Consider the following 17,452-nt stretch of genomic DNA (forward strand, 5'->3'; position numbering starts at 1 on the left):
AAAATCTGAAAACCATCGTAAAAATCCCCGAAACAAGCATGGCATTTATAAACTATAAAAGAAGTTGTTTATTGTAATGAAGTGCTGAGCTGGTAGGTACCTAGTGATTTCACAAAGCTTGGATTTTTTACATGCAATGCAATTTCAACCATATGCGTGGGTACTTTTTCAATGTTGTCAGCGAAAACACCAATTAGGTACCTACTTAGACACTTAACTAGTGTCATAAACGTAATCCGATCCCGGTGGCATCGGTCTAGTTAACTGCCTGGTTGGATTTTATTGCTTAGGGTCGAAAATGTTGTTTTTAAACGATCGACACATTAACAGTTTTACTCGATATACCCGAGAAGTAGCTAGTTATAAAAGTGAATAAATGTATGGAGAAAATCATATACTAAAATGTCAACAAATGTTTCCTCATTACATCTGAGATCTCGCTATTTCTGTGATCATAATAACCAAGTTCGACTGTATTCTTTTTGTTTTGATGTAATATTAGATCCTCATATAAATAAACATGATTTGGTGGACGATTCCGGCACATGAAAAATGAGATGTTGTGTTTTACTATTCACTCCAGTGGTGAAGGGTGAATAATGTAGGCTGTTGAGATCTGACATAAATAGTGCACACTAAACTTTGTCAGTCATACTTGCTTTCCCCTCCACCACCCGCCACATCTCCACACCCGTTATGCAGGCGTACACTGTGGCGTAACGAACGTTAGGCGCTCCTCAAATTTGTGCAGTCCAGGAGCAACTTCCCAAGACCTTAGTTGGCGTACACTAGAATGTGCGTGATTCCTACTTCAATATAATGTATTACGGTCAATTCTCGATGAGAAAAAACCTCTAACTCGCCGTAAAATGCCACAAACTTTTTAAAGGCTGAGAAATTTTCTTTCATAGATACCAAGTCGCAATGGCTGACCGGTCCTACTGAGGGTCGGACCGACTTGAGAAACTGTTTCCTTTCAACCGACAAATGGGGACACTACCAGAGGATGTGATCGGCATCCTGCAATTCACCAAATAAGTAAGTCGGAGATTCTATTAGGCCAAGCTGACAGAGCTTGTCAGTCATACTTGTTTGTTTTTATTGAACTATAAATACAAATTACAGATGGCGCTGGTTAGTTTTTTAAATGCAATTAAGCCCTGCCTAGACCACACCATAATAGTAGAGGTAGGCTGTGGAGATCTGACAAAAAAAATCACATTTATTTCTTTTCATTGAACTGAGAGTATAAATTATTGAAGATGGTTTTTAAGATTTGATACTAAACCAAACTATAATAGATAAAAAATATTCTTCTATCTATAAAGTTTCTAAACGAATATTTTTCATCTTAGTTTACGCAGGGTTTTATTATATTTTAAAAACTAACCAACATCATCTGCAATTTGTATTCTTAGTTAAATGAAAACAAATAAATATGACTGACAAAGTTTAGTGTGCACACTATTTATGTCTGATCTCAACAATCTACCTCCACCCTTCGCCACCGACTCACTCCCATGATATCTTCCACCTCGGTGTCTCTGTGCCTCTCCATAAGGCTATGGTTACACTGTACAGTGTACATTAACAATACGAATAATGAAAAAATTAGCTCTGTACCTCTGTTGAAGTTTAACATTTTCTATTTCAGTGCTTTTTTTGAGAGTCTGCATTTCCTCCTTGTGCAGTGTGGCTGATTGCATTGTGACACCTATCTGATTGAGAGCTTGATTCGCCTTTGTCTGCTTCTCCGCCAGTGCCGTTTGCTGTTGGGCCGCTTCACTCTTCAACCGGGCAACTTCAGATTGGGCTTCCGTCAGAGCCGACACACCCGCCTGCAATAATTAAAACAGCGTCACAATCATCCGTGCACTGGATATACATAGATATGTTAATTGAGAAGAATCAAACTACAGAAATTTTTAAATCATTTCTCTCATAGTCATAGGAAGGTTAACTTATTTAGTGTAAGGTTGGTTAAGCAATATAAAAAACTCCAATTGATTCAAATTACATCAAGTACCCTCGGTGGATAGTGTGAAGTTTGCTGTGTATAAATCTGCAATGCGAAATGACATGCAACTAATAAGTCTGAGATGCATAAAATGACAAGTTACATAGAGATGCATAGACTGTAATTTCACAATTTTTTTAATGAAAATGGTGAGAGTAGGTTGCCTTGGTTGGTAAAATTGCCCAATATAAATTGAATAATAAAATTATAAATTAATAGTTAGTATAAACTTTAAATAATTTAATCGTTGCTTTATCAGTGGTTAACTGAATCAATTGAGACATTGCGGATACAGTATACCTTGTAAGATAGAGGTATACTGGATTCATATATATTTTTATTAACATGGCAATAAAATTCGTATTTTATCAATATGGTGTCTGTTTACGTTCTAGGTGTCACAGTGAAAATAATATAAGACGTATTTTATACTGCTAGTCCTTCGTAATCAATACTCAACATATTTCAAACGCTTCCAAGGTAACTATAAGCTTTTCAGCTGTTATTTCGGTGGAAACTTATGCGTCTCTACTGACAGGTGTCACCTGTATCTAACTATATACACATTTTCTTATATGCAGCATGTTTGTTTACATTTTTTTTCTCTATTCATGACAACCGATAAATGGCAAAATAGCGTATATCAATTCATGACATTCGCAGTTCTGTCATAAACATTAGTCATAGTAGTCATTTTTCTTGATGAAATAATTTGAAAAATGAAATGAATTGAAAGAACTAACTGAAAATTTTTTTTTTTTTTAAACGGTACATGTTCAAACACGCGCGTTAACATCATTTTACTCCCTACTTCAATTATAGTTTGTCAATTTATGGCTACGGCCGTATGTTGTAGCTTAACCACTGGGGAATGCCAAAAGAAATGGCGTATTTCAAAAAAACACTACCTTATTCTTAGGTCAATAATTATTATAAAGCAATCATTATTCGTAGGATGTTTATTACACTTGAATGGTCAAAGACATAGCTTATAATTAGTATCTTTAAAATTATCTTCAAATGTGTTAATCTTGCCGATTTTTTGAATAATAAAATGCCTAATTCTTGTCAAATTTGGGATCACAGAGATTATCAATATAATTTTTTATCATAAATATTTCACTATAATAATGTCGACATAAATTATACTAATGGTTTTATAAATGCGTTTAAAACTTAATAAATGTAAAAAATCTTAACACCACTGCACATGCATGTACTGAAATGTGACTATATTCTAAAAAATTAGAGCGAGAGGTTTAAAAGAATACTATTTTATGTAATAAAAATACTTTATGCAGTCATCAAATGTTTAAAATAAATACAAAAGATAATAAGGCTTCAAAATTATATGAATAGATTATCGACAACGTTTAAGGAATGTCCAGGATCATGCTTTGAAAATGCAATAAAAGCTCCATTTTGACCTACACTGAGCATGTCCGCCCTTAAGAAATCTCTTCATGGATTATAGAGCTAGTAAAAGAAAATTATAAAAAAACATAAGTAGTTTAAAACGGTACCGTTAATCTTATTCGCTTTTCCTCCAGTAAGTGCTTACGTTCTTGATAGATATTGAAGTATGTTTTGAGCAACATCACATAGCGGTACGGTGTTGATAATTCACCATCCGAAATCGACGAGAAGATGTCAAATATGTGATCCACCGGTATCGTGTTTAAGCCAATTTCATTTTCAATCATCAACCTACAAAGATACTTTCTTCATTACTTGTTCAACGAATTTATTTATTTACATTTTGTATTGTGCATATAAGAAAAAAATGATTACCTCAGTGAAAAATGGCGGCTGTACAAAAGGTGCATGGTGCATTTTGATATGGGATAATTCTAACAAGCGACGATACCTTTTGGCGACCGAGAGCGGCATCTCTCGTAATGTGACGTCCGACCATTTGGCCATCCAGATGAAATGGCACCGCTGATATAACAAGCGGTATGACTCTAACAGGCTTTTCAAATTCGTGTCTTTCACGTCCAAAAGAAATATTATTCCCAAGTGTTTACGGACATCTGTAAACAAAAATTTATACTATTATACTGACATGGACTATCCACACCTGAGGTTCAGAAGATGCAGAAATGCTTGAATTTCTCAGGAAACTAGGAATCGAAGGGGATAGAAGTGAATCTCAATGGTCTGTGATGAAAAACTGTCATGATTTACTCAAAAAAAGAAATATATACCTATATCTTATACATAATATATAATTTTACATTTTCGATGATGACAAATGAACCAAACAAATGAAAATAGCATTGCTGTTATTCGCATTCCGCACTGAAAAAATAATTGTTAATTCAATTTTACAACATATTATTATAATATATTGTGGTGGTTCCTTAAAATAATGGGGAATATTTCACACCCATGGTAGCCGCGTGGCTTAACCGTTGGACTATAACGCCGTGGGTCCCAGGTTCGAATCCTGGGTCTGGCAAGTACACATATTGTTTTTCAATTTGTGTCTGTTAGGGTATGGACCTAATAGGTTGAGCAAGTGACTGACATCCATTTCTCGTAAAAAACAAAATCTGTTAATACAAACCTCTACTCTGTGGAGGCCCATATGATCCTATTAGGATCGGACATAGTCGGAAAAAAAAAATTTCGCAAGCATGCAAAAGATTTATTTGATGGTTTTACAAGATCCATTCTGACTATCTGGATGACTTCATGCTATACATAGTGGCTAGCACCTGCATCACGCACTGTGGCCAATGACATACCAGTTGTTTGCTGCGGTTTGAATGAGATGAACTATGATTGACACAGTTTTTTATAGATAATTATAATAATTACAATCTATGACTGTCAATATAAATATTTATTCATATTGCAGATATCATAAACCGATTATTTAATATTTAAATATCATAAATAATATCATTATAATAGAATGACTTTCGGATATTTTGCCACCCGGGTCCTGTTTAGCCACAACACCCTCATTCTCATCTGTCATTCTCCTAATTCAAATTTTGGATGACACATCTAGGTCAAAGAATTTGGACTCTAGATAGAAGAAGTCTTATATGCAATTCGTTATTAGAGATTTTGAATGCAGTTAGATTCTAGAATCAAATGATTATGTGTGGTTGTATTGTTAATGAGAGGGAACAAGCCGGATTTAGAGGAGGATACAGCACTATGGACCATATCCAAGTCGTCAGAGAAATCATAGAGCGGTACCAGGAATACAAACTGCCACTATGCATGGGTTTTATAGACTATGAGAAGGCGTTTGATTCGATAAAGAAATGTTCAATACTCGATGCACTCAGAAAACAAGGAATCCCTGGACGCTATATAAATATTTTCAATAATATATACAGTAGCGCAACAGCATCTGTAAATCTCCATAAACCATCGCGCAGATTTCCTATCAGCAAAGGAGTCCGACAAGGTGATACAATCTCACCTAAACTATTTACAGCTACCCTTGAAGACTTATTCAGGCAACTTGACTGGAATGACAAAGGGATCCCCATAAATGGAGAATACCTGAGTCATCTGCGCTTTGCCGATGACATAGTAATTTTCTCGCAAGACTCAGAAGACCTCCAAAGCAGAATGCAGGAACTCGCTGAAGTAAGCAACAAAGTAGGTTTGAAAATAAATGTAACAAAGACGAAAGTCATGTTCAACTGCTTTGCAGGCCAAAAAGAGATCCTCACCAATGGCACTCAGCTCGAACAGGTGAAAAGCTACATCTATCTGGGACAACAAGTATCTATAGATGGATGTATATTTGATGAAATTGTTCGCAGAGTAAAGCTAGGCTGGAGTGCTTTTGGCCGCCTGAATAATGTCTTCAAAAGTGACCTTCCACTGTGCCTAAAGCGCAAAGTGTTCAACCAGTGTGTGCTTCCCGTGATGACATATGCGTGTGAAACATGGACCCTAAGTAAAAGAGAGATCCAGAAACTTAGAGTAGCACAACGTGGTATGGAGAGGTGCATGCTGGGCATAACGCGAAAGGACAAAAAGAGGAATGAGTGGATAAGGAAGCAGACAAGGGTTTGCGATGTAATAGAGTTTATTAAAAGCGTTAAATGGAGATGGGCTGGACACAGAGCTCGAAGAAGAGATAATCGTTGGACAAATCTAGTCATCCAGTGGTATCCAAGAAGTACAAAACGTCCACAAGGTAGACCTAGAGGCCGCTGGATCGATGAAATGATAAAGTTCTGCGGAAGTACGTGGCAACGTAATGCACAGGACCGAGAGAAGTGGAAGCAACTTGAAGAGGCCTTCATCCAGCAGTGGATAGATTCAGGCTGATGATGATGATGATGATGTATTGTTAATGAGTTCATTATTGTCTTCTTCTATTGGCAGTACCCCAAAACAAAATGGCGGCTCATGTTCAGGTTTGAAGTCTGTTGCTTTGTTTACATAATCTAATCTAATCTAATTACAGATTATTCATCTTAAAAATAATGGTTAATGAATTGCTTTTAGCTGCCAATATGAAATTGACGAGGGAGTATCTTTTCATATTATGTATTTAAAACAAAATTTTATATGTGAGATATATATGAGATGAGATGAGAGGCGGCCCTTGTAGTTCAGTGTGTAAGACGCTGGCCCTTCATCCGGGGGCTCCAGAGATTGATTCCCAGTGAGGTCATTACATATTATTTATTTGTTTTTCTCAAAGCCTGGGTGTTTGTAATTGTTTTACGTATATTACTAAACAACTGTCATCGGGCCTTATGGTCAGTTGTAATTAGGGAATCCAATCCCGAGCCAAAATTCTGATCCCGGGATTTCGGGATTACAATTCGACAATCCCGGGATCCCGGGACTGGTCCCGGGATTGGCATTTTTTTCCATTGTTAATATAAAATTTTTATATTTACAAATAACATTGATAAAATCGGTCAAAAATAAATCTAGTATAATTTATACTATTTAAGACATTTATTGTTAATATTGTATACGTTCAATATTGAAAATACATAAGTTTAATGGAGTAAATATTATTGTAATATAAATAATAATGTGAATTTAATATGAGATTGCTGTTTCTGATAGTAAAGACATAATGAATGGATTAGCGAGATTTAAAATAGTAAAGCAAATAATCATGGCGTACTTATGGCCTTTCCGCTTCATAAATCTAATTAGTCAGCCAAATATGAAACTGCCGTAAAACGTATGATATCATGGTGGAATTACTTTGTTAAAAGTGCGAAGCATTGCTCTTTCCAATCTTTCTCATTTTTAATAATTTATGTGAAAAAATAAAATGAATCGGCAACCTACACATGGGTATAAATCAAACTTCATTCAAATTCAGTTTATTTCTAATGTAGTTATTTTTTATTAAAAGTATTTTTTCTGTTATATTTTCGCTTTTATTTTATTTTCCATAAAAATTGATAAAAAAATCAATCCCGAAATCCCGGGATTATGTTTATCAATCCCGGGATTCATATGTATTGAGAATAGCTCGGGATCCCTAGTTGTAATGCTAAAATCAAAAATGTCAAATTGAAGTCGAATATAATTATATGCTATCCAATTGCTTAACGCGTGCGTGCTACCTGTGCTCCTGTATGGCTGTGAGACATGGCGTCTTACTAAGCTTCAAAGGTCTCGGCTTTTGAGCTTTAAGAATCGATGTCTCCGCCGAATCTTAGGGGTACATTAGTACGACACAGCAGCCTTCGGTGATTGAGGTAATCACAAAGAAACACTTTAAGTGGCTGGGACATGTGTTCCGGATGCCGCCAGAGAGTGCGACACTTCGCACCCTGGCGGGAGGTGCGAGAGTTGGCGATGGACCAAGGGAAGTGGCGCAAACTCGTGCTTGCCCTATCCCCCAATGCTGAATCGTGACAGGGAGAAAGAAGAAGAAGAAGAAGAAGATCCAATCCCATGAATTGAAGTATCCAAGACTTATTTTGGCAATATTTATAGAATCTTGTATGTAATTAACTATGGGTGAATCTGAAATTATAGTGAAATGTCATAGTAAAATTATGAGCTAATATTTATATTATAACGCAATTGGTTGGTCAAACATTCGATAAAGGTTCTTTTTTTTGTTTGAACGTCCTACTTGCTGGTGATAAAGAAAAAAATATCTTCGAAATACTTAAACGGGGCTAGAATGCACGGGGCAGTTTATCTCGCTCATGGGTCAAATTTTACTTTCATTGTCTGACATTATTATCAAAAGTAGTTAACCAATCCTACCGTTATTCTATGGTATACTTCCAACAGTTCAACGCATTCCTCAAAAATCTATTGCGTATACATATCGCTACCATATTATTTTGGCAACTATGCAATATTACAACAATACTATATAATGCAAAAACCGTGCACTTCCATGCAGTCGCAATTGATAAAGATACAGCTGTTATAGAACTCTTTATTGAGAAAAGAAAAAAGGGTGGTATTCAACCAGGGAACTCAGAAATAATGGGAACTGAAATACCCAACTGGTAAGGCTACGCAGGCAACCGATCTCGGGTAAGGATAACATTAAACGCGTGTTAATAAAACGTTATTCTAAACTTGTGCGTTGCCCTGACAACTACTGTCGGTTTTATGTTCATTTAAAATTGAAAATAGCAATCTGCTCAGTAAAAAGTTGTGGTAATGATACAAATATGAAAAATAAAACAAATAGTGCAACTACATTTCACAAGTAAGCATATTTTTATTGTTATTTTGAATATTTATGTCAATATCGTAACATGCATTAAAATTTATTTTCTGCATGGCATTTGACGTTCACGCACAAACAATGTTAAACGTTATTGACGAGTGCGACGCACACCACTGTAATGCATATAATGCGTGTATTTTGTTTGAATAACAGGGCCGCATTTCAGACAGGGAATATTAGACAATATTTATAATAATCAATTAGGGATAACTGTTTTCGTTTATCATAATGATTTATTGTTGCATATGCAATATGCATAGGTAAATGTGCATTTATTTACTGTCAATATTCATTTTAATTATAAAATAAAAAAAATAAAATCAAGTCATTAAATGTTTCAGTTGTTAATTATTGCTCACCGTTAATGTAGTGTATTTAGATACCGTTTTGTCATCAAGTAAGCAATTATTTAAAATTTCTTTTTGTACCTACCCATATTTATTCGGAAGGGAAGTGATGATGCCATGTTTAGAGAGATCTTCCATTATACATGCGACAGAATAGTCAAAAAACTTGATATTTGATTTATATGTTATATAATGATATTTTCTGTTAATATATAATTATAAATGCGATTAATATTATGCCTATTTAGAATTACCTTTGTATGTGAATATTTATGTACTTATCTTGTTATTACTTAATCTTATATACTCGTATTATGTCACTTATAAGTTTGATGAGGTTTTAATAATTATATTTAATATTTTTCATAATTATTCTGTACAATGTACAAACATAGAAATATACTTAGGTACTACAAAATACAATTAATATCCTTTTTTCAATTTCTATAAAGTATATTCATAACTGTGTGTGAAAAGTATGTTAATTTAAAAAACGCGTTAAAACACCAATATTAGTAATATGTATTTATAATATTATATTGTATCGTATGAAATATTTCTAATAAAAAGTAGACATCAATGATGCGGCTCTGTGTGCGCTGTGAAGGTCATTTTTTGTCCGTCCACCCTATTAACGCACACTTCTAAAATCCTGCTTCAATTTGCAGCGTTTGCAGGACCTTGGATCAGAGTTCTATTTATTTTTCTTTTCTGTGTATTCAACTAACTCTTGAAAAATTTATAAAGAAAATACCTGATTTCGTTATTGGCAACACTATTTTCTTTAGTGTATGCTGAACGGACTATGTCGGTTCCGTCCACAATTTATTTTTATTTTTGACGCTAGAGTACAATACGTTTGTGCTTTACAGTGCGACTGCACCCACATTACTAAAGGCGTCAACTGCAAGAAATGCGAAGTTTTATTCTATGAACTTCCAAGGAAGCCCACCATCAGAAACTTGACAAACACTTGCAAGCGTTGCACACACAACAACCACACCCCAAACCGTTATTCTATCGTGACCGCAACTCAATATCCAAGATTCAGAAATTTATAAACCGTGCGATGATGGTTACAAGACATTCTCTGGATGCAGCGATTTATGATTCTATATGAGGTTGCAAATTTACGCGAGCCAGGTAATTACACTGTTTGGTTCCTGTAGAAATGGCAAAAAAAAAAAAAAAATTATACCTGTCTAAATAATGTCTCAACAAAAAAAAAAATTATTTTTCAATACCTTAATTTACATTTTTCTTTTATTTGTTCCTTCAAAAAAGGTTTCCTAACAGATTTATGTTTCTACAAGAAATGGGTGTTAGCCACTTGGTGCAAACACATAATATTGAACAAAACAATTGTGAATTTGCCAGACACGAGTCCCACAATTTTATAAGCTGACAAGTTACCGCTCGGCCATGCCATAGATAATATTATGGATATTATATTTGAATTACAAAATTCCAAAAATGTGTGTCTATCCTTGATTTTATTATATAGGACAGGCTTTTAGCAAATTCTCATAAATTTGATGAACAAATAGTTATTGACATTTCGTAAGGCAATCAAAGCCGTTCATTGATTGGCATATTTGGCATAAAGTGGTATCCAGTCATGAATGTGGTGTCGCTGTCGTAAATATAGCTACGTTGGGGGTGAGTCAGTGATGACGGGTGGAGATATGCTGTGACCTTCGACCTCTTTTTTTTAATTCTTAATTTTCTCTACGCGTTACTCATTGCGTAATTATATGAATTGCGCTTTTTATATGTATCAAAATAAAATCCCTACAGTGGAAAGATTTAAATTCTACATTCGTTTGATTTGACGAAGACCTTCCGGCACACATCATCATCACTACAGCCCTCTGCATTTCTCCTTCTTATCATGACTCGATGTAAACCAACTTACTATTCACGAATCCCTCCACAGTTCTCGGTTCGCCCCCAGTGGTTTTCATTTGTGAAACGAAGGCTTCAAGTTCTCTGGGAGATAGTGGAAGGTGGTACGCCCCTCCGCCAGATGTGAGACCCCCCGTGAGAATGGCTTCCACGCAGCCGAGAACATTATTGTCGCTGGCTGCACCTTCTTCCAAAACTAACAATGTAGATATGGAGTCACAACCGCAGCCTGATAATATCTGAAATGGTGTAATGCATATTAACTTAATATATCTAACTAATATAATTTTTTGATCTCAATGCTATACGGCCCATCTTTTGTAATACGTACAATTTACATGTCATCTAAAATAGTAACTTACATTTTTGATCTGAACGTTGAAGTGTTGAGGTGTTGCCATAGTAAACAAAGTGGCGGAAAGGGTGTCGGCCGCTATTTTGACGGCAGCACGCCTCCCTACTCCCGCGGAGCCTGCCAGAGCCACGCCGTTGCCGCAACTTCTGCCGACAACACAACACAATCGCCGCATTTCCTCGCAATCTTCTGCTCCCGCCTCCCCAAAAGCGCCGCCTACCTCTGCTTCAGTATCTTTAAAAGTGTTGTTACATTTTTTTATTTATTATATTCAGTTAAGATTTCCCACATTACTAGTAATTATTACCCTGTTATTACTTCTAAAATTGACAAAATGAGGGGTTGTTCACTAAGATCGACTGTTCCCAATTTCAACACAAAATATAAATCAGTATCGTCAATCACTGGACAGCGAATTTGCTTGATTCCATGAACAATTGCCAATATCGAATAGGTTAGTGCTGTGTATACACAACACAGCTCATGCAGTTTTCCCAATCTTGCAATCTAGCAGGCAAGGTTTCATACAAAAATAAAATTTACACTAATGCCATCTCTATCAACCAAGCGAACACAATGAATTGGATTGAGTTCAATTTGGGATTTAAATACAGTGAAACCTCGATTTTGTGTGTTTTACAGGCACTGACAAAAATAAAACTTAAAAAATTTAATTGATTTACAGTACTCTCTCAGTAATCCGCCACCCCAAAAACCAGACAAGTGTCCATTTAGTGAAAGCGGCGGATTATAGTGCATACATACAAAATATGGTAAAAATGAAAACAGGTATTTCGTAAAAATTGTTTTTTTTGAGAAATTTGTGCTAGCAAATTACAGTTTTATTTATAATCTATACAATAATTTCGAAAATTTATTTGTTTGTACCATCGTGTCGGTTTTTCTTTATACAAATCCACACACGCAGTCTGATTTCGACAAAATTTGGAGGGTAGGCAGAGGCCGACGAGCCGGAGTGCATGGTGGGAGTCTCAAATTTCAGATTTATCCTGCTTCTTCTTCTTCTTCATTCTATCTTCTTTTATTCGTATGGTTCCTATACCATTCATCCAATTGCGATGAAACTTTGGTGAGTTGTTGTGCGCATGCCCGCAAAGGTTTCTGAATTAGTACAACCATCTTCTTCTTCTTCTTCATTCTATCTTCTTTTATTTGTATGGTTCCTATACCAATCATCCGATTGCAATGAAACTTACGTCAGTTGTTGTGCCCACACCCGTAAAGGTTTCTGAATTAGTACAACCATCTTCTTCTTCTTCTTCTTCATTCTATCTTCTTTTATTCGTATGGTTCCTATCCCATTCATCCGATTGCGATGAAACTTTCGTCAGTAAAGTTGTTGTGCTCACATCCGCGAAGGTTTCTGAATTAGTACAACCATCTTCTTCTATTCGTATGCGTTCTTGCGTATTGCGTGAGTTGTTGTGCGCACGCCCGCAAAGGTTTCTGAATTAGTATTATATAAAATACAAAGTTTGTTTGTTTGTTCCATCCAATTTTGAATATTTTACGACATATTAATACTATTTATAACGTTTGCATATTTTGGATTCAATTTTAATTTAGTGTTCTTTTGTTTGACCTTTACTCTTATTAGAATTATTTTCATATTGCCATATTGTATTACACAGATATTTTAATATAAAAAAAATAATTACTATTAATTATTTTTTAAATATCTAAAATAAATGTATCAACGAGCGACCCTGTGTGAAGCCGGATACTTCAGCTAGTCAATAAATAAAAATCAGTAAACCACTTGACACAACCAGTTGTTCAGTGAGGCAGATATCTTGAATGGCTTAGGATTCCTGGCTTTCCCTATGACCAAAATCTTCAGTTTGTGTGTCCCAGTTGCATTAGAGCACGGCATAATTGTGATGTGGTCCTTGGGCACTTTCCTCCCTGGTACATTACTTTCTTCGCGATGAACGTACGTTTTACGAAGGAAAAGTTTCCAAAATAAACCCGACTCATCTGCGTTGTATATTTGTACGCGGCGGACGACTGAATTTGATAATCAAATACCGGCGAATTATAGAGCTTGATTTTGTGCTTTCAACTAGTAAAAATAACGGCCGATTATAGTAGTTGTCGGATAATCGAGCGGCGGATTACTGAGAGTGTACTGTATTATTAAAAAATCATATTTAAACTGGTTTAGTGCATATTTTTGACTTGTTTATATAAAACTTTTTCGATATTACAAATTTATTTCGAGGTTTCCGTGTTGTACATCATCAATACTAGTATGCACAAAAAACACAACACAAATCAACAAACAAAACGTAAACAATATATGAACGAAAAATGTCAACAATAAGCGTCTGTAACGTTCAACCCAAAACAGGAATTGACACAATATCGTGTGATCAAACTGGTTAAAGTAATCAATTGCGTTATGTAAACTAGTCCTTGGACACTGAAGACGTGTCTATAAAAAGAAATGTTTAACCCGGCGCCCGCTTCTGTCACGAGTGTAGTACGCGAAATTTCGCAAAACTACGGGGCTACAGCGCTTCTGTCGCCAATGTTGTACGCAAAAATGCGCCGGTCGATTATGTAGAATATACATGACGCATGATTTTGAAATCTCTACCATAATTTGCCTTATTTCATTACCAACGGTGACATATATGTAATATTGTCAAATAAATTGTGTTACAATACTAAAACTAAGATGTTTGACATGCCTTCGACAGGCCGTCAATCTACGCTCATTTAATTTTGGTTTGAAACATCGTGCCACTTTACTGCGTTTGCGCAGTATGCGTAATATCACTGTTGTGAGAGGACTGTGCAAGGAATCGCTCTTGTCGTTTTTCCGTACAAAATATTACGTATTTTACGCGATCTATTGTATTGTGTGAATTTTATTATAATATTTTGTCTGTGTTATTGTTTATGTGTTTTTAACTATACCATTCATGTGTATTAAACTGTTATAAAGTGTTTTGACTATATTTTTTTGGACTATTTTACCTTTGTTATCGTGTGAGTGTTTGGTTGAGAACTTTTTTCAAACTTCAATATGGCTGGTTTAAGTGAGGAATTGGACTCCGATTACGAAATGTCTGAAGAAGAATTGGAACCATCTGACCTCAGTGATGTAGATATATCAGAAGAGCCAATTGAACACTTGAGAACATGGACATCTGGACCCCATGTTCCGATCGTATATGAGTTTGATGATTTTCAATCCGGCATAGCAAACAGCGATTTGACTGAGACTTCGCCTGAGTGTCTTTTTTTTGAACATTTTTTAAGCCGTGATATAATGTTGAAGGTAGTCCAACAAACAAACATTTTTTTCCACTACCAGTATAACACTCAAGAACTTGGACCAAAATCACGTTCTCATAATTGGATCGATACAACTGTATCAGAATTATATGCATTTTTTGCGGTGTCAATGCTCATGACACGAAACAAACATTTGTCACTAGAAGAACACTGGAGTACGGATTGTTTTTTAAGTGCACCCATTTTCGGTCAGACGATGCCTAGAGACCGATATGAGTTATTGCTCCAAATGCTCCATTTTTCCGATCCAACAAGTGTTACCTCAGATAGACTAAATAAAATTAGGTTACTTTTAGAGCATACACGCAAAATTTTCAAAGACACGATGATTCCGCATCAAAATCTCTGTATCGATGAGAGCATTTTTGTTTTTAAAGGGAGACTTATTTTTAAACAATTCATTCCATCGAAGCGTCATCGTTTCGGTATCAAAATGTTCGTGCTGTGTGACGTTATGACGGGTTATATTTTAGATTTTATTATTTATTGTGGTGACGGGACAGACATAGTGGATAGCCAAAACTTTGGAATTTCCGGAGCTGTTGTGACAACGCTGCTGACCGAGTATCTGGGCAAAGGGCATTCGTTGTGGTGCGATAACTGGTACACCGGTCCACAGTTATTCAAACACCTCCATGAAAATAAAACCAATGCTTGTGGGACTGTACGTAAGAATCGCAAAGAAATGCCATGCTTCAAAAAGCTGAAAAAGGGGGAGACAGAGGTAAAGTCAAACAGCCCATTGTTGGCTCTCAAATGGTGTGACAGAAGAGATGTCCACATGCTTACAACCATGCACGATGACTCCTTCGGTCCAACCGGTAAAACTAATTTTAGAACCGGAGAACCCATTATGAAGCCAAAGTGCATCTTAGAGTATAATAAAAATATGGGGACTGTCGACAAGGCTGACATGATGCTCAGCAGCTTGTCGTGCATGAGGAAATCTGTGAAATGGTACAAAAAAGTAGCATTTCACATGATTGACCTCTATTTATTAAATGCGTTCTATATGTATAAATCTGTTACTGGTAGTAAAAAAACTTTAGGAGAATTTCAGTTAGTCGTGATAAAACAATTAGTTGCTAAGTACGCTGTGAAAATCACGAAAACTCCACAACCCAGACCATCGACTAGTGAAAATCCATTGAGGTTGTTGCCTAGAACTTTAACAGATCATTTGCCGCAACACATTCCGCCCACGGCAAATAATAAAAAGCCCAGAAGACGCTGTCATGTGTGCGGAAATTCAAAAATTAATAAAAAAAAAATCTCTATCTAGATATATGTGTTGTATTTGCAATGTGGCTTTATGTCTCAGTCCGTGTTATAAAATCTACCACTCTTCAAAACAATTTTAAATGTGTAAAGTAAAAATAAATATGTAACTCAGTAATAATATTTAATAGCTGTTTAAGTGTCTGCCTAAAAGTTTGTTTAGTCTAAAATTATTGTGCTATTTTTACGACCCTACTCAGGGAAAAAACATTATGTGTGATTTTATTACCATTTGTGAAGTGTTTCTATCACGAATAACAAAATGCAAGCCTTGCAGTGCTCCATATACATAAAACAAAATGGCGGAAATCTTATAAATGGTGAGTCTTTGTATAGAATTAATTTCTTCGGATATTTTTGACATTATGACTGATTTATTACGGTTTTTTAATGTTGTAAAATAATCTGAACATGTCTAGGCGCCTAAAGAGCCATAAAACTCATTTTTTATTGCCATTTTTATTATGAAACACAGAAGTTAAATTAAACAAAAACCGTCACTGCGGAGAGTGAATTCGTCATACTACAATAGGCCGCGAGTGCCAGGTTAAACATGTTTGCACGTTAATATTCATTTTGAATTTTGAATATGTATTTCAGACGTAAATTGGGGGAAATACAAACGTAAAACCGGGTATCAAATATATTAAAATGAAATGGGACTGCAAGAACTATACACAAAAGCTGGTAATATGAATTACAGCCACGTAAAATCGAAGTTACATCGTATATTAGATAGTTTTTAGGACAAACCTATGTACCGAAAGCAAAATGAAATGTAGTAACAAAGTGACATAATAATAAAAGTATATTCTTAAGGAATGTACACACAGAGAAAAAGTTGACAACCTCATATAAAATTTATTAAAATTATAATAATATATTTTACCGTAAAATCTTTTAATGGGTTATTGTACTAGCTTAATTTTTATTACTTTTTTTACATTAAATGGGTGAGTTGAGCTGAGTTGCCATCGTCAAATTATGTGCATTCGTACCATGGATGCAGTTTTGATTACTTAAATTTAGTTTTCCACCGTGTATTTGATCCAGATTCCGATGGGTTGGGTGAATGACTAACCTCAACCCTATGTAGAAGCAAATGATAATTTACTTTTTATTTATTACAATGTTGATACAAAACTATCTCATCATCTCGTCCATTCTGTTTAGTAACACACTTCTAATAAATAAAACAAATGAACAGAAAAGTTCTCTTACTGCAATGGTTGATAATTTTATTTATCATGACTCCCCATTCACTGGAGCCTATTGATTCCATATAAAATCCTTTATCGGTCAGTTTCGGGATAAAGCATCGATCCTGCATGGAGTTGATTCCAAGATATTTGAACGATATCGAATCAAAAACTCTCCTCTCATCTATTGACACGAGTCGATCTTTAAAAATGCATGTCGCTTCCTCATATATAACCTTAAAAACAGAAAATGAGAAATAATATATTCATTTAAAACATTGCAATGTAATTATGTAAATTTTTAGGTAATGGTGCCACAGA

At 35.3% G+C, this 17,452-nt stretch overlaps 1 protein-coding gene across 1 annotated transcript in view; it reads right to left on the reverse strand.

Annotated features, from left to right (window-relative positions):
- Window positions 1–1,664: 1,664 nt before the first annotated feature.
- LOC147064221 (cytoplasmic dynein 2 heavy chain 1-like) overlaps window positions 1,665–17,452 on the reverse strand; it is a 28,611-nt gene continuing 12,823 nt past the window's right edge. The window contains exons 12-17 of the mRNA XM_085959270.1: window positions 17,154–17,367; window positions 11,338–11,564; window positions 10,986–11,214; window positions 3,809–4,050; window positions 3,541–3,724; window positions 1,665–1,838 (exon numbers count right to left, since the gene is read on the reverse strand). Coding sequence (XP_085815396.1) covers window positions 3,713–3,724; window positions 3,809–4,050; window positions 10,986–11,214; window positions 11,338–11,564; window positions 17,154–17,367 — 924 coding nt within the window. The 3' untranslated portion in view covers window positions 1,665–1,838; window positions 3,541–3,712. The remainder of the gene's footprint in view (window positions 1,839–3,540; window positions 3,725–3,808; window positions 4,051–10,985; window positions 11,215–11,337; window positions 11,565–17,153; window positions 17,368–17,452) is intronic.

This window comes from Rhyacophila brunnea, unplaced genomic scaffold (assembly GCF_057557595.1).
Source record: "Rhyacophila brunnea isolate RB1 unplaced genomic scaffold, BYU_Rbru_1.0 scaffold_8, whole genome shotgun sequence".
In the NCBI taxonomy this organism is placed as follows: Eukaryota; Metazoa; Arthropoda; class Insecta; order Trichoptera; family Rhyacophilidae; genus Rhyacophila; species Rhyacophila brunnea.